Here is a 25,446-nt window from a genome sequence, read left to right on the forward strand (position 1 = left end):
TATTTCCTTCTACTAAAAAGGAAAATAATCACCCCACTACTGCCAAAAACAACAACAACACACAAATCACAAAATTACATATGGTTTGGTACCAACTGGGTGCCTGTGCTATTTAATTTAATTCTGGTGGCTATTTAATACTTTTATTATTATTTTTAAGATTTATTTATTTATTTGGCTGTGCCAGGTCTTAGTTGCAGCACACGGGATCTTTGTTGCAGCATGTGGGATCTAGTTCCCTGACCAGGGATCGAACCCAGGCCCTCTGCATTGGGAGCGTGGAATCTTAACCACTGGACCACCAGGGAAGTCCCTGAGGGGGCTATTTAATCACCATCTACCAGACTGTCCAAGTGAAGAACCTTAGAATCATTCTTGAACACCCCCTCTTCCTTTGCACCTCCCTCATGCCTAAACAGACACCTCTCTTGTTTGTTTCTTCCTCATGTCATTACTTCAGTAATACCTAGGTGATCTTTCTAAAATGGAGATGTGATCATACCACTCCGTAATTTAAAAGTCTCAACTGACGATCCCTTCCTTACAGAAAAAAAGCCTAAACTTGTTGCCACGATATTACTCCTTTACAAACAGCTACCTTGCCAGTCTCATTTCAAGATAATCTCTACACCCCTAAGGTCTAGTCACACTGGGCTGCTTACTACACCTGTCCTACTGACACTCCTGTCGTACCAGCTCTCTTCTCCTTGCCTGCCTGGCTCTTACCTCATTGTTTAAGAATGAACTCATATTCACCTCCTTTCTATAACTTTCTCAGTCTCCCAAGAAAAATAACTATCTTACTTGTGTTAATATTGCCTATACATATACCTGTTATGTGGCATACGGCATACTTTATCAGTTGTTGTTTTCTAACTCTCCTACCTCATTGTGAGTTCTTGGTGGGTAGGGATCAATTTCACCCTCTTTGTACCTTAAGTCCTTGGCATGCCTGTTGACATGTTGATAAGAATCTTCTCTTCCTCTCCTATTATCCTCTTTCAAGCCCATTCCAACCAGGTTTTTGTCTGCTCCACTCCAAAGAAAGAGTAAGCAAGGTCCCTACCGGCCTCCTTATGGCCAAATCCAATAGCCAACTCTGAATATCCATCTCTGACTATTCCCCCTGATCTTTAAACACTGGGTTCAGTCCTGAGACTTCTCTGACTTACATTCTACTGCCTACATGATTTCATCCGGTCTCACAGTTTTAAATGCCATCCACATGCCAACAGCTCAAGATTTATATACTTGCCCTGACCCCTCTCTCACCTCTAGTGCATTTAACATATCTGAAACTGAACTCTTGATGTCCTCTTCAAATGTGTCCTCCTAAAAGTCTTATCCATCCCCATTATGGCACCTCCATTCTCCAGAAGTCAGGTGCCATCCTTGATTCTTCTCAGTGTCACACTCCTCTTATAATCCATCAACAAATCTTAATGTGTCTACCTTCAAAACAGATCCATTTAGGGAAATACACTTGAAGAGAGCAAGAAAGTCCCAAACTGTCAAGCTGACATAAATAAATGGTATGTGCTTATTGCACACTTAAATGGAAAAGCTCCTAAACGGATCCATGTTTCAGTTTATACCAGTATAGTAAGGAAAGGACACACAACTCTTTGAAGACTTTAAAAAAATGAAACTTTAATCAATCTTTACTCTCACAGTGAAACTTTTATTTTTAGCCTTTCCTGCCAGTAATGTACTAACTAACACAAAGAAAATTCATATTTATGGACTTTTCTGGATCAGTTTAAAATACATTTTTATTATCAAAGATTCAAAGTTGGCCATAGGTCTTAAACAGTTTAGCATCACCAGGTAGATAACTAAAAATTCACATTTCTGGTACCATTACCACCTACCCCAACTTCCTTTCCTGCTTGTCCACTATTAGACAATTTTTCTTAGCCTTTTATTTGATGTGTCAAACAAATTTTCTTAGTTTACGGTGAATTTAGATGATAAACAATTTCAGGTGGCATTTTAAAGAACATGATGATTCCATTTTGCCTTTTACAGCTTAAAGAGAAGCAAAACTCAGAAGATATATATGGAGAAAATAAAATCACCAAAAAAGTGCTTATTAAAGTTTTAACTAACACATAGGAGAAATATAAAGAAAAATACTACCTCCATCCAGTGGTTCCAAATTAGGCTATAAATTATTTTAATAGCCAAAGAATGTATTGAATAGCAAGAGACCAATTAATGTTCTCTGCCAATGTAGATGCAAATTAACGAAGTGAAGAAAATTTATATACCAGCTTATGAAAACCTGAGATCAAGGTCTAGTAAATGACAAATATATTTTTTAAAATAATAAAACGATGCTTATCAGTATGCGTAATAACTTAACACATAAAACACTGGAAATTTTCAGAAAAACTTCTACTGTATTGTTGTAGAGTCTTATCCATCAGAGGAGTGGAGACTGTGGAGAGGCTCTGTCAAAGGTCAGTACTCCTTACAAACTGACAGAGGAACAACGGCTCACACAGTCTTCTGATCCAAGGTACAGTCTTTGATTTAAGAGATGCTAAGAATAAGGTCTTAAAAAAAAGATATTTTTAAAAGACAAGGGGGCAAAGAAAAAACCAGGCACATCTATCAATTTATTGGGGAGGGGTGTGTAGCTGGTTTTAAAAAAACGCATTTCTAAAATTGACTATTACAGCAATTCAGGAAAAAACTTATCCAATGAACAAAGAACTGGTCTGACAGATGCTACAGATACACTGTTATCGTTAGATGGGTGACAGCTTGTCTTAAATAACAGCTAGTTTGGTCCCACTGTTTACTGGGTCACGCTATTTCATTACACACTGTATGGCAGCATTAAATCCACAGCTTAAGGGTCAGATCTGGAACTGTGGTTTGACAATCATAAGCTAGTAACTAGTAGAGCTGGCAGAGAAACGCTGGAGTGAATGATTCTAGTGGTATATTTCAGCCCACCTATCTTGAGGCATTCAGCCAGAAACAAGAAAAACTGAGGCTGTGGACTAAGATCTGCAAAACAAGATCTTCAGGTCAAGGTTACACTAAGTATCAAAGAAGGAGAAGCAAAATCAAAACAGGTAACTGCCAATGGGACTGAAAGCCAATGATGGATTTTACACAACAAAGACCAAAAAAAAAAAAAGAAAGAAAAAAGAAAAAGAAATAGATGGCTGTGTCAAACAAGGAGCCTTGACTCTGAAAACAAAGATCAGGATTAAGTGGACAAGAAAACAAGCCAGGTTAATCCAGGAGACACCAAACTCAAGGATTCGAGTTTATTCATTTACTCTATAAACATTTATTGAAGAGATGCTATGTGCCAAGGTAAGTGCTAGGACTATGAACCTATATTAAAAAAATATGTGCTGGGGCTTCCCTTGTGGCGCAGTGGTTGAGAGTCCGCCTGCCGATGCAGGGGACACGGGTTCATGCCCCGGTCCGGGAAGATCCCACATGCCGCAGAGCGGCTGGGCCAGTGAGCCATGGCCACTGAGCCTGCGCGTCCGGAGCCTGTGCTCCGCAACAGGAGAGGACACAACAGTGAGAGGCCCACATACCGTAAAAAAAAAAAAAAAAAAAAAAAAAAATGTGCTGGGCCAAAAGACCTCCAAATTTTAAGGGGGATGGATGAGACGGATACAGGTTATTTCCTCTGTGTAAACGGTGCTCACCTGAAATATCCGCATACGCCTCTCTCACTTTATTCATATCTCTGCTTAAAGATCACTGTCGCATCACTCTGCTTCATCTTCTTCTTGGCACTGATCAGTATCTGACACTGTTATACATTTATCTGTCTCTCTGCCCCAATAAGATTCAAGTCCCAAGAAGACGGGAATTACCTCTTTTGTTCACTGATGACTTTCCAGGCCTACAATGCCTGGCATATAATAATTATTCCAAACAAGTATTTCTTAAAAGAATGAATGATTACATTGCTTTATAAAAACTTCAATAACAGAAGTATGCTCATAATATAGAGCTTATGAGAAAAGAGGAAAGTGATTGCTTATTTGGGTAAGTGACGGAATAAAGGAAAATTCATAGATGCAGAGAAATGCACTGAATGACAAAAGTCTCTGGCTACAGTGACCAAGCATAAGAAAAATTTTTTCTTATTTTAACTGCTTATGTTGGCTTAAACACTATAGAGGATCAGCCCTGTTTTGCAACCTAACCCAGCTTTTTAAAACATGCATTTCATCACATGACACAGTTAAGAATCCAGACCCCCTACTGCACAGCCGACTAAACCTAACTTCTCAGATGTTAAAGCCATTTATAAAGTCATCCTAAACACTCTTTGCAACACAACTCTTCGGCATAAACTGGTGCCCCATCACAAAAATCTGCCAAAATTTGCGCCAGGCTTGCTCCCACCTCAAGGCCCTTGCTCAGCCTCTGAACCTTAAATTGAATGCCGTTCTTTCTCCTCTTCCCCACTGCTCTCATGCCTACTCTTCAAAGTCTAGCATAAGTCTCACTTCCTCCTTCAGTCATTCTCTGACAGTAATTTTGAACAAAAACCTTTCTTCTCTTTGAACTTGTACTGCATGTAGAGCCAATATCATATTCTTTTGTGTACACCAGCTTTCTCTCTCCATCAGACTATAAGAAACCTCCATTTTACTTACTGCATGCCATTAATGTTCTAGGGACACAGGAACTCAATGTACATATAGGAATACACTTACATGTAGTTGATTAGATCGCCAATTTCTATTTTAAATAACCTAAAAGAATTGATTACTTACCAGATCAATGAGGCTTTCTTGTATTCTGTTTAGAGTTGTTCTTAGTCTACTACTGCTAAGACCTAGTCCCGTGGATTCCAACTGAAAAAGAAAACGAGGCATGTTAAATTGCTGTGGAGATAACCCTGCAAATGTTGTAACTTCAAATTAGTGAAAAGTAAGTATGTGGTGAGTTTTCACTCAGATACTTAGCATTCAGAGGGTTTCCAAACTGCATTTAAAAATACCAAAACATCAAAGACAGAAATCAAATCTTAACCCTCAAAGGAACAAGAGAGCTATTTACACATGTTCATTTACAGGTCACACTAACATCTATCAATCTAATGGATTTATCAGGAGAGAGTTCACCAGAATTTATTTCCCACAAGTTATTGTTTTTAATTGCAAAACTTAAGATTTTTAGATACTTAAAGAACCCAAGGATAAGAAGGGCCACACTGATACAGAAAAAACAAAACAGAGATGATACATACTTTCAATATCAAGAATGAGAGCATGGATAACACTACAGATCTAATGTTGAAACACCAGAAGGATAATAAGGAAATATTATGAATAATCTTATGCCAATAAATTTACCAAACCAGATGAAACAGACAAATTCCTTGACAAGCTATTATAAAAATTGACCTAAGAAGAAATAGAAAACTTTAGCAGCTCTTATTAAATTTCATTTAATAAAAACCTTCAAAAAGGACTAGTCCTACGTAGACTCTCAGAAAGTAGAAGAAAAGAGAATGTTTCCCAATTGTTTTATTGTTTTACTACTATTACTCTGATTCCTAAACCAAACAAAGATACCACAGAGGGCTTCCCTAGTGGCGCAGTGGTTGACGGTCCGCCTGCCGATGCAGGGGACGCGGGTTTGTGCCCTGGTCCAGGAAGATCCCACATGCCGCGGAGCGGCTGGGCCCGTGAGACATGGCCGCTGAGCCTGCGCGTCCGGAGCCTGTGCTCCGCAATAGGAGAGGCCACAACAGTGAGAGGCCCATGTACCACAAAAAAAAAAAAAAAAAAAAAAAAGAAAGATAGATACCACAGAAAACGTAACTACAGACTCCTAAACTTTATGGACACAATTTTTTAAAATCCTTAAAATATTAGCAAACTGATTCATGACCAAGTGGTATTTGTCTTGGGAATGCAAGACTAGTTTAACAGCCAAAAATCCTACTTTGAAGTTAACCAGTGTATGTCACCATATTAATATATTCCTTTAGGAAAGAAAGTTAAGATTGTTTAAATAGATTCAGAAAAAGCCATTTGACTAAATTTATCCTTTCATGATAAAAATTTAGAAAAATTCAGTAACAGAGAAGAGTTTCTTCAACATGACTACAGGCATCTATAAAATAGCTAGCATCATACTCAATGGTGAAAGGGTCAATGCTTCCTATCCAGGACAGATGAAAGTGGAGGGAACAAGATGAGGATGTCAGCTCTCACCACTTTTTCTTGAGAGGTAAAACCTTTGATTTCAAATCATTTTTTTTTATAACATCTCTGTTGGAGTATAATTGCTTTACAATGGTGTGTTAGTTTCTGCTGCATAACAAAGTGAATCAGATATACATATACATATATCCCCGTATCTCCTCCCTCTTGCGTCTCCCTCCCACCCTCCCTATCCCACCCCTCTAGGTGGTCACAAAGTACTGAGCTGACCTCCCTGTGCTATGCAGCTGCTTCCCACTAGCTATCTATCTTACGTTTGGTAGTACATATAAGTCCATGCCACTCTCTCACTTTGTCCCAGCTTACCCTTCCCCGTCCCTGTGTCCTCAAGTCCATTCTCCATGTCTGCGTCTTTATTCCTGATCTGCCTCTAGGTTCTTCGGAACCATTTTTTTTTTTTAGATTCCATATATATGTGTTAGCATATGGTATTTGTTTTTCGCTTTCTGACTTACTTCGCTCCGTATGACAGACTCTAGGTCCATCCACCTCACTACAAATAACTCAATTTTGATTCTTTTTATGGCTGAGTAATATTCCATTGTATATATGTGCCACATCTTCTTTATCCATTCATCTGTTGATGGACACTTAGGTTGCTTCCATGTCCTGGCTATTGTAAACAGAGCTGCAATGAACATTGTGGTACATGACTCTTTTTGAATTATGGTTTTCTCAGGGTATATGCCCAGTAGTGGGATTGTTGGGTCGTATGGTAGTTCTATTTTTAGTTTCTTAAGGAACCTCCATACTGTTCTCCATAGTGGCTATATCAATTTACATTCCCACCAACAGTGCAATCACTAAATGATTAGTGATGTTGAGCACTCTTTCATGTATTTGTTGGCAACTCTCACCACTTTTATTTTACATTGTGCTGGAGGTCAATTTTTTTTTGTAATTGACTTCCCTCTTTTGTGGTTTCTTCATTAACCCAATCTTTATTTAGATGTGTGTTGTTTAATCTCCAAACACTTAGGTTTTCCTATTTTATAGATATTGGTTTCCAATATAATTTCATTGAAAATATATTCTGTATGATTTCAATGTTTTAAACTCATTACAACATGTTTAATGGCCCAGAACATATGGTCTCTCCTGATAAATGTACCATCTGCACTTGAATATATATCCTGTCATTGTTAGGTATGTTGTCCTACAAATATCAATTAAGTCAAAATGGTTGAAAGAGTTGTTCCAATCTTCTGTGTACTTGCTGATTTTCTATCTAACTTGTTCTATTAGTTACTCTAGTGTTAAAATCTCCAGTTGTCATTGAATTTTTTCATTTCCTCTTGAATTCTGTCAATTATTGCTTCATCTATTTTGAAGCTCTGTTACTAGGCACATATGCATTTATGATCATTATGTCTTCCAAATGAATTGATCCTTACATCATTAGAAATCCCTCTATCTCTGGTAATACATTCTGTTTCCAAACTTATTTTATCTCATATTATAGCCACTGCAGCCACCTTATGCTTACTGTTTGCATGGCATATCTTTTCAATCCATTTGCTTTCAATCTATGTTTTTTGTTATTAAGCATGGGCTTTGTTTTAAATCCACTCTGACAATCTCTACCTTTTAATATGAGTATTTAGTCCAGGAACATTTACTGTGGCTGGGTTTACATCTACCATTACATGTTTTCTTTTTTGTTCCTTGGTTCCTCCTTTCCTGCTTTTTCTAATTATACGATTTTTTCTTTTATTAGAATCCTACTTTAATTTTCCTGTAGGCAAAAGTTAAAGTGCTTTGTATTATTTTTCATTATTCTTCTATGAATTATAATATACATTCTCGATATTTCACAGTCCATTTACTGTTAACAATGTACTGTTTTACATAATATATAGAAATCTTGCCATCTTATAGGTCCACATCCCTCCACATACCATGGTATAGTTGTTATACGTAATACATTTACATATATTATGAACTCCAGAAAAGAATGTTATACTTTCAGGTTTAAACAGCTATATGGTTTAAAAAGAAATTAAATGGAAAAAGAAAAACAACAACAACAACAACCTTTTGCATTTCCCCAAGTAGTTTCCATTACCAATGCTTTCATACTTTCTGAGGATTGATGTTTTCATCTGGTATCATTTTCCTTCACTCTGGAAAACTTCCTTCAACATTTCTTGTATTACATGTCTGTTGGTGACAACTTCTCTTAGTGCTTTTTTTTCTTTTTATCTGAAAATGTTTTAATTTCATATTCATGCTTGAATAGTATTTTTGGTGGCTATAAAATTCTGGACAGACATTTTTTCTTTTCTTTCAGTGTCTGAAAGGTGTTGTTTAACTCTCTTCTAGTCTCCACAGTTTCTCGTGAGAAGTCAGCTGTTAATCAGATCATTGGTCCCTTTTATGTCATAAGTCTATTAAAGTTTTCAAGAGACAATTTCCTCATGAGGTACCCCACTAGACTTTTCTTTGTGTTTATTCTGTTTGCTGTTCATTTAGCATCTTGTATCTGCAAATTTTTGGACAGTGTTTCTTCAAATATTTTTTCTACCTCATTCCCTCTCTCATCTCCACCTGGTATTCCAATTAAATGTATGTTTGACCATGTGATATAACTTAGCACGTCCCTAAGGTTTTGATCATCTTTGTTTTTCAATCGTTTTTTCTCTATGTTCTTCATTTTGAATAATTTCTATTGATCTATTTTCAGGTTCACAAATTCTTTCCTCTGTCATGTCCATTTGGCTAAGTACATTCAGTAATTTTTTTTAATTGCTGGAACTGAATTTTCAGTTCTAGGATTTCTCTTTGGTTTTCTTCCTACTGTTTCTACTAGAACTTCTTATTTCTCTACTGAGCTGTTCATGCATTTAAAACATGTTTTATTTTACTTTATTGAAGATAGTTAAAATGGTCCATTTAAAATCTTTATCCCTTAGTTCCAACATCTTGAGTTCAGACTATATTGATTTTCTTTTTACTGAAGGATGTATTCCTCTTTTTTAGCTCTATGTATTTAGGTAACATTGGATTGCATCATCCATTCGATTCTAGAGATTTTGGATTCTGTTACTTTTCTCCAATAAGTACTGTTTCCTTTGTTTTCAGTATGCAATTTTCTTGGCCAGGCTTCAACTATAAACTATCTCTTGTGTAGCAGCTTCAGTCTCTATTCAGATCTCTTTTCTTTGACTGGCTGCAGTCTGTTCCACACAAACATGGTTCATGGGTTAGTCAGAGATGTGGGTAGACAGAAATTGGGGATCCCTCCTCTGACTCTTCCCCGTCTGAACTTCTCCCTACTCTTTTCAGTGTTCCCTGTTTCCTGGCTTCACTTTTCTGATCCCCCAATCCATAAAGACTATGGATTTCCTTATGCGTGTCTCCAGTTATGTGCCTCAGGGACTGCACTTAGTCCTGGGCTAAAGGCCACGGAGATGGAATTTTTTTTTTAAATTTATTTATTTATTTATTTATTTTTGTCTGTGTTGGGTCTTCATTGCTCTGCCTGGGCTTTCTCTAGTTGAGGCGAGAGGGGGCTATTCTTCGTTGCGGTGCATGGGCTTCTCATTGTGGTGGCTTCCCTTGTTGCAGAGCACAGGCTCTCAGAGCACGTGCTTCAGTAGTTGTGGCACGAGGGCTCAGTAGTTGTGGTGCATGGGCTTAGTTGCTCCGCGGCATGTGGGATCTTCCCGGACCAGGGCTCGAACCTGTGGCCCCTGCATTGGCAGGCGGACTCTCAACCACTGCGCCACCAGGGAAGCCCAGAATTTCTTTTTATAGTTTCCCTTTCCCCAACCGCTAGTGTGAAATCCCACCAGAGTCTATGCTTCTGTTCACTCTCCAGCATCTTCAAGAAGTTGCCTTTTGTTTTATAAAACATCCAGGTTTTATAATTGTTTTCTGCAGGAAATATCATCTAATAAGGTCTCAGTCCCTCATACCCAGAAATGGAAGTTAATTCATTCTTAAAAGTTTAGATTTTGAATCAGACTCTCTACAAAAAAACAGTTCCATTAATGAAAGTTAACTTTAAATGAGGCTCACAAACCGTTGTCAAGTAATAACCCTCATAAGATTTACTTGGATAAGAAATAATTAGGATATAGGACTTCGCTGGTGGTGCAGTGGTTAAGAATCTGCCAACGCAGGGGACATGGGTTCAAGCCCTGGTCCGGAAAGATCCCACATGCCACAGAGCAACTAAGCCCGTGCGCCACAACTACTGAGCCTGCGCTCTAGAGCCCAAAAGCCACAACTACTGAGCCAGCGTGCCACAACTACTGAAGCCTGCACACCTAGAGCCCGTACTCCACAACAAGAGAAGCCACTGCAATGGAAGCCCGCTTGCTGCAACTACTGAGCCCACGCGCCGCAACTATGGAAGACCACGAGCTCTAGGGCCCGAGTGCCAACACTACTGAGCCCACATGCTGCAACTACAGAAGCCCGTGTGCCTAGAGCCCATGCTCCGCAACAAGAGAAGCCACCGCAATGAGAAACCTGCGCACCGCAATGAAGACTAGCCCCTGCTTGCCACAACTAGAGAAAGCCCGCGTGCAGCAACAAAGACCCAACGCAGCCAAATAAATAAATAAAATTATTAAAAAAGAAATAATTAGGATATCAATCCATATCTCCTAAGAATCTACTATGTGCTTACTACTGCATTAAAGTAAGCTACAGAATGGCCTTCACAAAAGAATGAACAGGAAGGACCAAAGAAAACATAACTCAAGAGTTGAACAACAGAAGGCTTGAGGCAAGGCAAGACAAAGCAATACTATGAGTACCATTATTATAATAGAATCAAATGGATTAGATATATACTACAACATGATGTAGTAGGCTATAACCAGTTCAGTGAAGAGTAGGAGCTTCAGGAGTAATTAGTATGAACAGAAAAAAAATCCCTTAACCTAACGCATACACTGTGTCCCCCCTCCCAGACAATGACTTTCTAGAACCCCCAGGACACAATGAGATGCTTATTCTTCCATGAGCAGCAACCATTTAAATTCACTCATACAATTCTCTCTCTTCTGGGAAGGAAGCAGCAGTAGCCATGTTAAAAAGTGCAAGTAAGAGGTAGAGTAAATGCAGTATTCACTCATACAAACTCGCTCATATGCACATTTTGTTCTGGTTCATAGAATACACACTGTTTCTAATACAGCATATGGGTGAACATCCATATAGAAAGAAACCCTTATAATTAACAATATTGTTTGAATACAGTGAAATGGCTTTTACTGAGTCTTACAGGATTAAAAATGCTTTTAATATAAAATATCAGACTAATGTTTTCTTTAAAACATGACAGATTTTAAATAAAATATGCAGCATACTTTACAGTGAGCACCTACCTGCACTTTGCTTTCATCAGCTTCTAGTGAACCCCACTGTAAACAAATCTGTGCCAGTATCTAATCAGCTAGAAAGTCACATCCAAAAGCACTCAGTTCCAAAAGTTTCTGAAGGACTCTACTTGAACACATCTTATCAAAACTGTGGTTCAGAACTGTTTTAACTAATATGATAGTCACAAGTCATGTGTGGCTATTTATATTTCAAGATAAACTAACTAAAATCAAGTACAATTGAAAATTCAGTCCCCAATCATACCAGTCACGTTTCAAGTGCTCAAAAGTCACTTATGGCTTATGGCTACCATATTGGACAGTACAAATATAGAATATTTCCATTACTGCAAAACTTCTCTTAGACCGCACTGGTCTAGAGGCACAGTCCAAGAAGACAGAGTAAAGCTCATGTAGAAGACTAAACGATTCTGACAATTGGCTAAAACTCCAGAATGTCTTTCTTCTTTAATATTTATTTATTGAGAGTGATGGATTAGTACATATTTTAAAGCAACATAAATTCTGCAGCAACTTAGTTTCTGATTATATTAGTATTCTTTCTAATTTTGCAGAGTTAAGAACATAGGAAATTCAGATCCCATATTAAAAGATCATGTCTTTGATATACCTGTAATCACAGCAAGACTATGAACATTTATATGATGAATGTAGTTATCCATTAAAATCCACAAGTTTTTGAAAAGGTACAAAATATAGTATGTGAAAAGTTAGTATTATGAGTATACTCTTATACGAAAAACTGTCAAACATGTAGGTGAACTACATAATAATTCCCAAGTATCAGATCAGTTACCTGCTTAATACTGTGCTGTTCTCCTTAGGAGTAGAAAAAGGTAAACAACAAGAGCTTTGGAAACACAAAAAGGAGGTGCAGGAAAATTAATTCTGTGGCAGGTTCAGTTCAAAGATTTTCAATTATTTTAAATAAATATTTGCCGTTATCTTCTGAATGTAGTAGTGCCTGCTAAGGTTGTTAGCCAATATTTAAAATGTCTCATTTACTGTGTAATAATTACACACTGGGCCAGATTTAAACAAGGCAACCTGCACATTTTTCATCACCAAAATATGTCAAGGTTATAAACTGATGCTGTACTTTTTCTGTCAAAAATTTGAATAACATACAATATGTTTATCATATCAAAGCTTAAAATTAATGTATTTTAAATAAGGTGATGGGGCACACAAAAAGCTAATATCAATAATATGTTGGATTTTTTATGGATAATTTTCAAAGTAATGTTATTTATATATTTTATACAGAGAGAATGAATTTTACATTTACAAAAAAAAATAAATTTTAAAAGAAACAGACTCCTCCCCCAAAAGGTTGACTTACTGAATCATTCCGACCAAAAAAGGTATATATTGCATACAAGTAATAATCAAATAGCTGAGACATGAAATGGATAACATCAAAAGCAATTGGTTTAAGAATGTTCATCATCTGCATATATTTACCTGAAAAGAAAAAAAATTAAATAGAAAATTAAAATCTGTTAGTCTATAATTATTAAGAAACCACAAAATTACTTTACCAAAATATTTTTTTAATGAAATATTACATTCCTCAGTCACACCAGCCATGCCTCAAGTACTCAACAGTCACTTGTAGCTAGTGGCTACTGTACTGGACAGCACTGATACAGAACAGTTATACCATCTTGGAAAGTACTACTGGATGGCACTGATATAAAAAAATACCTACGAAGATTTTTCATATCCTTATATTTTACTGTTTGTCTTATATTTATGGAACTCTTAAACTAACTCTTCTACAATGACACTGTACAAACGACACAGTTCCTCATTTCTTGGAGATTCCATTTCAAACAATGTCTTCAAAAATGTTTAGGTGTAATAAAACAAAAGACAATGTACTTGAGGAAGAGTGGGGTCTTTTCATAAGCTTATGCACACATAGCAAAAGTAAAAAAACAAGAAGAAAAAGGACACGTGGAAGACACTTCCCATTCCCCTGCATCCTAGCCCTGTGAAATCTAGCGTCAGAGGCTAAGAACATTTCTTTATCACTACATCACTCAAGAGCTCAATACTCGCAAAGTGCCAAGAACATATCTTCCTCATTCCTTCCTTTGGAAGATGCCAATATTCCACTCTTTTTCCTCTAAACATATGACACAGTTACAGAAAAAAATTTAAAAACCAAAATGCCTGCATTCATAAACTTCTTAATGTGTTTGAAGGGTGGATGGGAGATGGGCTGAATCAAATAATAAACAATAATGAGTCCCTAATTGTGTTTATTTTTTATAGGAAATAATTGGGAAAGAAGCATATCTATAAAAAAAATGCTCTTCTGCAGAAGATATTAAAACAGGCCATTTGTTTTATTTCCAAATGAGCAAATAATTCAGGTGCTGGCTCTACTTTATGTAACTGCTATAAATTTTAAATTGGTACTATTGAGGACACCAGGATTCAAGAGAAAACACATTAACTGCAGTAGGAAAAAGTGACAAATTTACTCGAATGGAAATGTCTACTATCAAAACCATTTCTTTATTATCTAAGAACTCAGTCCATCCGTCTTAATTTACATGAGAAATGATTCTAAATAATAGATGGTCAGGAAGACATACACATCGTAAAGTAAAAACTATTCAATTTAGATTCTGTTCTTATTCCTATTCACAAGTCTTTTGTTTCAGAATCATTCTTTGTAATTATTTCACATAACAAGACATTTAAAAAAAAAATCTCAAAAAAAAATCTCAATTGAAAAAAATTTGATAGTATGCTCCTAGAACATTCTGGATCACTGCAGATATTCCATTGACTGCAAACATATAGCTATTTAAACTGTAGCTATTTACACATTAAATAATGTGATACTGTAAAGGAAAAAAATGAAAAAATGTTATATTACTTTAATCCATAAAAGAAAATTTTGAACAGGTGAATAGTAGAATGAGGAAGGATGCAAACTTCGGGGCTGATACATATCCAGAATAAAAAGCTCCTCTCCATTCCTAATAAGATGAACCACTGTTCATATAATTCATCTTAAGAAAGGATATAAAAATGAATTCTTAATAGGTAAAAGCTGTTTTAAATGTGCATTCAGAAGGAAAAAAAAACTAGATGGTCCCAAATGCTCTGAAAAAAATACATAATTATATTCATTCACTCATTCAATACATTCAACAAACACTTTTTGAAAGCTTACTATGTTCTTGGCATTGTGTTAAGACACAAGGAACTACACAGTCTCTGCTCTCTCACAGAGCTCCTTCCATGACCTTAAATGGTCATACGTGGAAGGCAGCCATTGATTAGCAGGCTGCTAGTATATTCAAATGTAGAAGAGTGAGAACTCTGTCTTTCCAGTTCAAGAGGGCAGAGTAGGACTTTGGAGGCCTGAGGGAACTTATGCACCCCCTCAGACTTACTGAACTAAAAGAGAATTTTACAATGAATTAAAACATCTATGAAGAGAAGTGGGTGAGAAGGTAACAGCAGGTAGGTATGATCACCAGAAAATGAGAAATCTCAAAACATTTCTAGAGCAGGGGTTGGCAAACCTTTCCTGTAAAGGACCAAAGACTAGATAGTTTAGGCTTTGTATGTCATTCAGTCTCTGTGGCAGATACTCATCTCTGCTGGTCTCTGTTTCAACTACTCAATTCTGCTGTCATAGCACAAAAGCAGCCACAGACAGTATGTGAACAAATGAGCATGGTTGTATTCCAATAAAACGTTATTTACAAAAACAGGCAGTCAGATTGATTTGGCCTGCAGGCTATAGTTTCCCAACCCCTGTACTAGATGACAGACAGTAGATGGAAACAAGTTGATGGAAAAATGCAAAGAGAACCACAAAGAAGGTGGAAGCTGTCTGATAGGATGTGACTGCTTAAAGCAGCAGCTACAGCAAGAGAACAGGAGCAAGAAATAGAGCTGAGAAAGGACGGATTAATTGAAGGTCTACATATGGGACAAACTACCTGTCCACATGCCCCCAGTTACTGTTCCTCCCCAGCAGTTATTACTGTAGCCCCCCCCGACCCCTTATTAGCAGTTTCAGTTACCCACGGTCAACCTCAGTCCAAGAATATTAAATAGAAAATTCCAGAAATAAACAATTCATAAGTTTTAAATCAAGTGTTGTTCTGAATAGCATGATGAAATCTCGTGCCATCTGGTGCCATCCCTTTGTCCCGCACATTCTGCCCATTAGTCACTTAGTAGCCATCTCAGTTATCAGATCAACTGTTGTGGTATCTCAGTGCTTGTGTTCAGGTAATCCTTATTTTATTTAATTATGGCCCCAAAACGCAAGAGTAGTGATGCTGGCAATTCAGGTATGCCAAAGAGAAGTTGTCAAGTGCTTCTTTCAAGTGAAAAGGTGAAAGCTTGTGACTTAATAAAGAAAGAAAAAAAGTCGTATGGTGAGGTTGCTAAGATCTGTGGTAAGAATGAATCTTCTATCTGTGAAATTTGGAAGAAGGAAAAAGAAATTCATGCTAGTTCTGTTGTCACACCTCAGACTGCAAAAGATACAGCCACAGCGATAAGTGCTTAGCTAAAATGGCCAAGGCATTAAATCTGTACAATAAGATATTGTGAGAGAGAGACTACACTTACATAACTTTATTATAGTATATTGTTATAATTTTTCTATTTTTATTATTAGTTTTTGTTGTTAATTTCTTCCTGTGCCTAATTTATAAATTAGACTTTATTATAGGTATGTATGTATAAGAAAAGACATAGTATATATAGGGTTTGCTACTATCTGTGGTTTCAGGCATCCACAGGGGATATCTTGGAACATATCCCCCACAAATAAGGGGGGACTACTGTAGAGGCTGCCAGAATTTTCCCACAGCCAAAAACAATAAAACCCCCTAGGATTCCTCTTCAAAAGAAATAAACAAGCCCCCCCACCCCCCAAATTGAGCAAACTTAAGAAAATAAATTAGAAAAGCTAAGGTTTCTAGTGTGGATATTGGCACCACAGATTAAAATCTATCTCATTCTGGGAATTTAGGGATCTGTCCCCATAATGTAAAGGCTACCAATAAATCCACCCAGACCTGCCCTACTCTATACATAAAGCTCCTAGTCAGGATTCATTCTAAGGAGAAAGAGCCAGCTCCAACACAATTCTAGTCACTCAGCAGAGAACGCCCACAATGGCTATATAGGCCTTCTACTTTAGGGAAGAGTAATCAAACATCACCAGGCCCATGAGGAAAATTCAGAGACTGAACGTAAAAAGAAAAGCTGGTCCCAGAGAAAATAAAATAATTGAAGGTAAGGAAGAGAAATACAGTAATTATATAAAACCCTATAAAAGGTGAATATGGCGGGAAAAAACACAGATTATAAAGGGTTCTTAAAGATTTAAAGTCATTAAAAATGTGATTTTTTAAATAAAAAATTAAAGAAATGGGAAAAAGGAAGTCTCCCAGAAGGTACAGCAAAAAGAATATAGAAAAATATTAGAAAAATATGACAGACATAAAGGGCCAACCTAAGAGACTAAACACTTGAGTAAGGGGAAATCAAAGAAAGAGATTAAAGAAAATGGGGATGTGGAAATCCTCAAAGAAACAGTAGTATCAGTCACAGCTGAGGAGCACATGAACCTTCAGATTGAAAGGGTCATGAACTACCCAACACACTTAATGAAAAAGAACTCACACATAGATACATCAATAGAGAATTTTGAAACATCAAGGGAAAAAACACTAAAAGGTTTCAGAGAGAGAGAGAGAGAGAAGAAATTCACCTACAATAAAATGAATAGAACATTAGAGGTTTTAACTTTCTGAGGAAAAGTAATATTTAACGGCAATTCTATAGCCAACTAAACTGTCACTCCCTGAAAGAGCAGAATAAAGACATATTTAGACTGACAAGGATTCAAAACATTTCCTTCTTATCACCCTTTTCTGGGCAATTACAACTAGAAGAAAGACAAACAGAAACAAACCAAGAGATTGCCTTCACACTCCTGGTAGGGAGCAGTGGGTGGGTGGGAGACACGTGCTTTTCACTGCAAGCTCTTCTTTACTATTTAATGTGTTGCTGTGAGAGGTGCTACCTTGATAAAACATAGAAGCATGGTTCTAAAGTTAGCCAGCCTAGTTGGAAAAATGTGGTCAGTGGCTCAAGATATGATTCAGATGCATACCACCCTCTCTCTTCCTCTCCAGAGTTCCCTATAGAGGGCACAGAAAGAGCAGTGGACACAGCATGCTTTGGGAACACGGAGGAAGGTTACCTAATACATAGCCCAGATAACCACAAAAGATGTGTCTTCCCAAATTACAAACTGCGAGAAGTTCTCCTCCTGCCTCCAACCTATATTATAACCTTGCTGAACTCTGTCCAGGGATTAATGCTCCAGATGTCCTCCACTGGCTGTGAAGCATGAAAGTTAAGAATGTACTGGCTCTAAGATCAGACAACCTGGTTCTGCCACTTACCAGCTGTGTGACAGACATAAGGCAAGTTATTTATCTCTGAGCTTCAATTTAGTTTGTAAAAAGGGTACTATGAAGAATTCATGAGAAAATTCATGTGAAGTGTTTACATAGCATATAATAAAAGAGCAAGAAGTCTTAGCTACCTCTGCTATTATTTTAAAATAAATATACTTATGATGAATGCAAAAAGGGAGAAGTATATACAGGATGTTACGTGAAGGGAATCTAGCCTAATCTAGAGATGAGGAAAAGCTTCACAGGGGAAGCACTGTTTAAACTCTCATCCTTTGCAGCAACATGGATGGACCTAGAGATTATCATACTAAGCAAAGTCAGAGAAAGATAAATATCACACGATATCACTTATGTGTGGAATCCAAAAAAATGATACAAATGAACTTACTTACAAAACAGAAATAGACTCACAGACATAGAAAACGAACTTATGGTTACCAAAAGCGGGGGCGGGATAATTAGGAATTTGGGGTTACAAACTACTATATGTAAAATAAATAACAAGGACCTACTGTACAGCACAGGGAACTATATTCAATACCTTGTAATAACCTATAATGGAAAAGAATTTGAAAAAGAAATATATACATATATATGTATGTATATATGTATGTGTGTATATATCTATATATAACTAAATCACTTTGCTTTACACCTGAAACATTGTAAATCAACTGTACTTCAATTAAAAAAAACCCCTCTCTCACCCTAAACCTAGACCATGAGTCCTTATACTCAAGGGAAAGAGACACAGAGGGACTGGCAAAGAAACCAAGCAAGTAGCAGCATAGATGGACAAGGACTACAACCAAGAGGAACAGGACGGGGCCTGACTTACTAGCTCATCGTAGGAAATGCAGAGAGAGGAGCGTGATTACCACAGGAAAGGCGGCCCAGGGGAATTCAGTCAGTGAGCCACAACCCCTATGCAGAGGAGGGAACACAGGGTAAAAAGAAGTGCTGGAAGTGTGTGTGTGTACACACACGTGCATGGGTCGGGGGTGGGGGTGAGAGGCTCCTTCCGTTGTGGATTATTACAAGAGAGGAGCAAAAAGTGTTTCTCTAACACTCAGATTTTACAAATTAAGTTTTGTCAGTCCAGTGTATATTGAGCACCTACAAAAGCGAAAAGCACTTGGCTGGGTGCTCTATACGCTGCAAAGATGACAAACTCTCTCCTCATGTAGGAGCTGACAATCTGATGGGGCAAAAGCAAGAACAGAATCTGAGCTGGAAGGATGTTCGTTACCCTTACTACGGTGCACTAAGTTGAGAGATCATCAATGGGTATAAAGAGCACATAAAGGCAAACTGGAAATGCTATAAATGAGGAAGGAGACTTGGAGGTCAGGAGTTTTGTTTATACCTCAGGGTATTTTAATTTTTAACCATTTTCATGCATTACTTTTTCAATTTAAAACACTCCATGATAAAATAAAAATATCAATGCCCCACCTAAAAGAATGTACCAATGAAGATTTCTTCCCTCCTACTTCTGTGTTCATCATATACACTGCAACTCAGCCACAGTATGACTAAATATCCCTTATGTACATATTCTGGTTTAATGTTAAGTCCTGTGCATGTGCTGGTGTGTATTTTTTCCAGCTGCTAAAGTAATAATTTTGTTGTAAGGTCTGTAGGTTTTACAAACATGGGTTTCGGCAACCTATTTTCTGCCCCTCAGACCTATCACACCCGCTCAAGTGAGAGCTGCCTCCTTGGATACCAAGGCTACTTCAGTGATGAGACACATTCCCTAAAATTTCTCTGTCTCTGTCTGCAAGAAATCATCAGGCTAACAGGATTTTCTTTTTTCACAAGCAAGCATTCTGATTGGTCCTCTGCACTTGTGAAAAACGCCAAGTCTTCAGATGTAGGTACCACCTGGGGCTGGGAAGCCCCATTAACACTCTTTTGTTTAATATCTCCTAATTATGCCAAATAAATATCACTTAAAAACAACATTTTGAATATGCCTTTAATGTTCTAAAATGTGTCTCCCAACCACTGAGTAAATTAGTTCCTTCATCTTCCCAGGCACCAAAAATTAATCTATCTTATTCACACAACTGTACTTCTGGCCTTGTAGGAAGAGACATTACTTTTTTCAGTTTATAGTCTTCAAGCACCTCTATGCAATAACAACCGTGGTTGGAATAGTGCACTTACTAGTTGGAGACCCCTTAGTGAGTGGTTCCCTTAAAGTTCTATTTTATGAATATGTACAATACGAAGATAAAGACATCCCAGGGAGAAAGTGGTAGGCATGAAAGTCTACTGGGGAATAATGGCAGCACCTACTCCCAGCCCTAAATGGAAAGACATGAAAGTTAAATTTTCATACTAGGCCTTGTTTCCTAATTGCAACTCTAGTAAAAGATCTAGTGGGAAGACGACTGAAATGACAACAGTCAGAGTCTCTTTCCTGAGTAAGGTTTTATTCAGGACTGCTCTGGCTTTATATGGCTGATTACCAAAGGCCCATAAGAATGCAGCTTTTCTGTTTCTGTAAGTCCACTGTTAGAAAACAGTGTCCACTGTGTTGGTCAGTAATCCTTATATAAGAATTCGTTGTTACTGTCTTCTGAACTTAGCACCAGCAGCACACTTCTGTCATTATAATATCCCTTCTTAGATAATGAGAATAGCACAAGGCATTGTTTCTTCATTTCCTTATGCCTATCAAGAAGTGAAGATTTGGATTTGTCTGCACTGAACTGAAAAAAACATGACTTCCCCCTCCTCAATTTTGTTGTGGCTTTATATCTGATTTGCGTGAATGTATGTCTTTTACAGTAAAAAGCAATATGATGACCTCTAGTCCGTTTTGAACTAGGTAAGGAAAAAAAATTATACAACCACTTAAATGTGGTTGATTGTATAATTTTCCCCAATTATCTGCTCTTCCCCACCTCCACTCTTGTAAGAGGATTATGCATCCTTGTCCACTGCCCTGGACTGGTTGTGCCATCCTGTGACAGAAGTACAAGTACACTTCTCTCTTCCAGTCAAGCCTGACTTGCTATGACCAGTGACATGTCAGGGTGGCACATCAGAGTGGCAGCTTTAAGAGTCATAACATGGTTCAGCTCTACTCTTCTCCCCAAATCCCAGATTGGTGCTACTTTTTCAGCCTGCATCTCAGAATGAAGACATACCTGGGGCAGAACTAAGATGATCAGGAGTCAATATGCATCATGATAAACCTCTGGGTTGAAAGCCACTGATATATTAGGGTGTTTTGTTACTTCAGCATAACCGAGCAAAAGCTGACTTCATTCAACTACATCTCAAGCGTGTATCCAGACACCAAAGACTACAGTGAGTACCGAAGACTGAGGAGGATGACAAGGACTTTGGAATATCCATCAGTGAGGACCATATAAGGCAACTGAGCACACTGACCCTGAAGAATGGACTGGGGAAGGGAAAGTACAAGGAAAGGAAGGACAGTATACCTACCACCACAAATCTGAAAAGTGACCACATGGAAAAGTAGGAGAAAAAAGTATAGACTTACTCTTTTTGCTTTTAAGGGCATAACTAAGACCAGAGGGTAGAATTAGAGACAGAGACAGAAATAGAGATTTTGGTTTACCATGAGGACAAGATTTCTACCAATTAAATCAGTCTAATAGCAGAATGAGTAGTCTTCCAAAGTAATATGCTTCCAGCAATTGTAAGACATAAAACAGAGGCTAGATGGCCACCACATATCAGATGCAGTAAAGAAAGAAATGCTCATTCTATGGTAAATTATACCAGATGACCTCTTCAGAATTCTTCTAATTCTGATTCTGTAAATTCTAGAGACTAACTCATGATGCTAGGTTCAGTTAGCATTCTTGGATAAAGAAGGAAAGCTAATTCCCCAGCAATAATCAGCCAAACAATAGCTTTTTAGAATCTGTCATTTTTCTGTGTCATAAAAATACATAATTTTTCTTTTCTGCTCAGTTCATTATTATAATTTTCCACACTATTTTCCCTAAAAGAAAGTGGGACTTCTTAAAAAAGTCTTCTTTATCCTATTCATTAATGAAATTTAGAAATTATCTTCAGGAACACAGACTATTTTATCAGAGCTAAGAGTAATTAAACCAGGCAACAGGAAATTATCATCTCCATAAACAGAAGACAGAGATCTTTACAGAAAATCACTAAGATTCTTGACTGGTATAGATGACTTAATTAACATGAGAAGACATCTCTATAACTTATTTGTCAAATGTACAGACCTATTTGTGAAATACAAAGGTTGAGATAGCATATAAAATTTTGAAATACTGATATTAAAAAATCCATAACATCTTCAAACCTAAATATTTCATACGGCATTTCTTCATGCTATTTGCCTTCTACAAAATCATCAATAAAGGTCTTATCTGTAATAAGAACATTTCCTATGGTGTGAACATTTAGCTTATAGAACTCTTGTGTCTGAAAATGCCAGAAAACCACCAATCACTCTGCCTATCTGACAAGAAGATTGCAAAGATCAATGAAACAATTAAGTACAAAATATTGTGCAAATATAAAACTGGTATTATCATCATCCTACATGTACCTCTAACTCACAGAGAATTTTTCCACTACATTTCTATTAATTGGAATATTTTAGGAAAAGTGGAAGATACAAATTTTAAGTAGTTAACTAAAAAAGAAAAACTGACATTAATATTAGTATTATACTATTCGGAACAATTAAGATGAGAAGGCACTGACATATGACCATCTTAAATCATTCACTGTGGTGGGCCCTGGAGTACCCAATGAAAACCCATTTGGTAACAAATGTAGACTAATTTAACTGCTATAATAATGTTTTTTTTTAAAGGTGTAGCTACTTACCAACAAGTCTTATTACATTCAGTGTTGTATTTGTTAAGATGGGTGCATTCACTTTATTTAGACTGTAATCTGATTTCTTCCTGCTTTTTAGAGTCTCTCGAGAAACGCTTAATATGAGAAAACAAAACAGATTTGCAATTAGGGTTGTCAAGTAGTAAATCAATAAGTAACTCAGCTTAGGATCTAATTTGCTAATTAGTTAACTGAAAATCACCAATTAGTTACTGAAAATCTTACCACTTATTGGCTGGGGATATAGAGATTATCCTCCTGTCCTTACAGAGCTTACAGTCCAGAGGGGAAGAGAAATCAGTAAACAGAGAAATAAAGTACTATAATGTATTTCTTTGGTTCTCAGACATTAATTAACAACCATTAAAAGAAGCTATGTCACTATATTGTAGCAATGTTTTCTTAGGTCAGTCTCCCAAGGCAATAGAAATAAAAGCGAAAATAAACAGATGGTACCTAATCAAACTTATAAGCTTTTGCACAGTAAAGGAAACCATAAACAAAATGAAAAGACAACCTATGGAATGGGAGAAAATATTTGCAAATGATGTGACTGACAAAGGATTAATTTCCAAAATATACAAACAGCTCATACAACTCAATAACAAAAAGACAACAACCCAATCAAAAAATGGGCAGAAGACCTAAATAGATACTTCTCCAAAGAAGACATACAGATGGCCAACAGGCACATGAAAAGATGCTCAGCATTACTATTAGAGAAATGCAAATCAAAACTACAATGAGGTATCAGCTCACACCAGTCAGAATGGCCATCATCAAAAGTCTATAAATAATAAATGCTGGAGAGGGTGTGGAGAAAAGGGAAGCCTCTTGCACTGTTGGTGGGAATGTAAATTGATACAGCCACTATGGAGAGCAGTATGGAGGGTCCTTAAAAAACTAAAACTAGAGTTACCACATGATCCAGCAATCCCACTACTGGGCATATATCCAGAAAAGCCAAAAGCTCTAATTCAAAAAGATACATGCACCCCAAATGTTAACAGTGGCATTATTTACAACAGCCAAGACATCGAAGCAACTTAAGTGTCCATCAACAGATGAGTAGATAAAGAAGATGTGGTGTATATATACAATGGAATATTACTCATCCATAAAAAAGAATGAAATAATGCCATTTGCAGCAACATGGATGGGCCTAGAGATTATCACACTAAGTGAAGTAAGTCAGACAAAGACAAATATTATATGATATCACTTATATGTGGGATCTAAAAAATAGTACAAATGAACTTACTTACAAAACAGAAACAGACTCACAGACATAGAAAACAAACTTATGGTTACCAAAGGAGAAGTAGGGGGGGATAAGCTGGGAGTGTGGGATTAACAGATGCATAAAAATAGATATAAAATAGATAAACAACAAGCATTTACTGTATAGCATGGGGCACTATATTCAATACCTTATAATAAAGTATAATGGAAAAGAATTTTTAAAAAGAATATATATACACATATATGTATAAGCAAATCACTTTGCTGTACACTGAAAACTAACACAATATTGTAAATCAACTATACTTCAATAAAAAACAAATAAAATAATAAACAAAAAAAGAAGTTATGTCACTTAAAAAAATGTTCTAGGAAAATTGTACATCAACTGTACCAAGCATCCTGATTTCAGACCTACAAATATGCAAAATACCTTCCTTAGAATCTGGATTAGGCATAAAGTATAATGGTAAAGTCTGGAGTTGGGGGGCAGCACTAGATTCAAAGAAAAAGTAGAAGTTATATGGTAAGTACAGAAAAAAAGGGGACAACATGTAATAAGATCGGAAGTAAGAGAACAGAGTGCTTAAAGAAGCGCAAGGAGTTGACAGTGGTAGCCTGGAGAATGAGTGGGCAGAGGGAAATGTGATAAGAAAGGAGGTAAGTAAAGGTCAGATCACTGAAAGGAAGTGAACCTCATGATTATAACGAGTATGAACCATATCTTAAATGCAGTGGTGAGCCATTAAACATTTTAACCAGGAAAATAACATGATCAAATTTGTATATAAAAGAAAAATCTAAATTTGTATCCAAGAACAGATTAGAAAGGGTTAAGACTGGAAATGGGAAGCCACGGTAAGGAGGCTGATTCAATAATCTGGCCCAGAGATTTCTGCATGAACTAGGATGGTAGCAGTGAAATACAAGAAATTTTGATAAATTCAAGAGACACTTAGAAGTTGGAATTGATATAACAGTCAACTGGTTAAGTGCAATCAGTAGTTTACATTGTGTATATTTCTTAGGGGTAGGTTAAAGACAGTTTAAGAGGCTGCATAACCCTACAAAGAATGCGAGGACATACACATATAGTGGCAGACGTTTGTTCATTTCAACTTAATTAGACCTTTTCTTTTAGTAAAAACATACTCAAAACATCTAATGAAAAAGTCCAACAAAATAGTTCTATTCAGTTCATAATGGATCATAGATGTAGATAATTAAATACCACATATTTGTGTAAACCAATGGAAACAAATTTCCCCAATTAAAATATCCCCAATT

The 25,446-nt window shown here is 36.9% G+C and overlaps 1 protein-coding gene across 2 annotated transcripts in view; it reads right to left on the reverse strand.

Annotated features, from left to right (window-relative positions):
• The window catches only part of VPS50 (VPS50 subunit of EARP/GARPII complex), a 140,205-nt gene that overhangs the window by 12,354 nt on the left and 102,405 nt on the right, over positions 1–25,446 (reverse strand). For both annotated transcript variants that reach the window (XR_003795229.1, XM_029233543.1), the window contains exons 20-22: positions 22,906–23,012; positions 12,918–13,039; positions 4,764–4,844 (exon numbers count right to left, since the gene is read on the reverse strand). Coding sequence is in view for 1 of the 2 variants with exons in the window: in XM_029233543.1 (XP_029089376.1) it covers positions 4,764–4,844; positions 12,918–13,039; positions 22,906–23,012 (310 nt within the window). In the remaining variant the exon portion in view is untranslated. The remainder of the gene's footprint in view (positions 1–4,763; positions 4,845–12,917; positions 13,040–22,905; positions 23,013–25,446) is intronic.

This window comes from Monodon monoceros, unplaced genomic scaffold (assembly GCF_005190385.1).
Source record: "Monodon monoceros isolate NGI ecotype Baffin Bay Population unplaced genomic scaffold, NGI_Narwhal_1 Super_Scaffold_2, whole genome shotgun sequence".
In the NCBI taxonomy this organism is placed as follows: Eukaryota; Metazoa; Chordata; class Mammalia; order Artiodactyla; family Monodontidae; genus Monodon; species Monodon monoceros.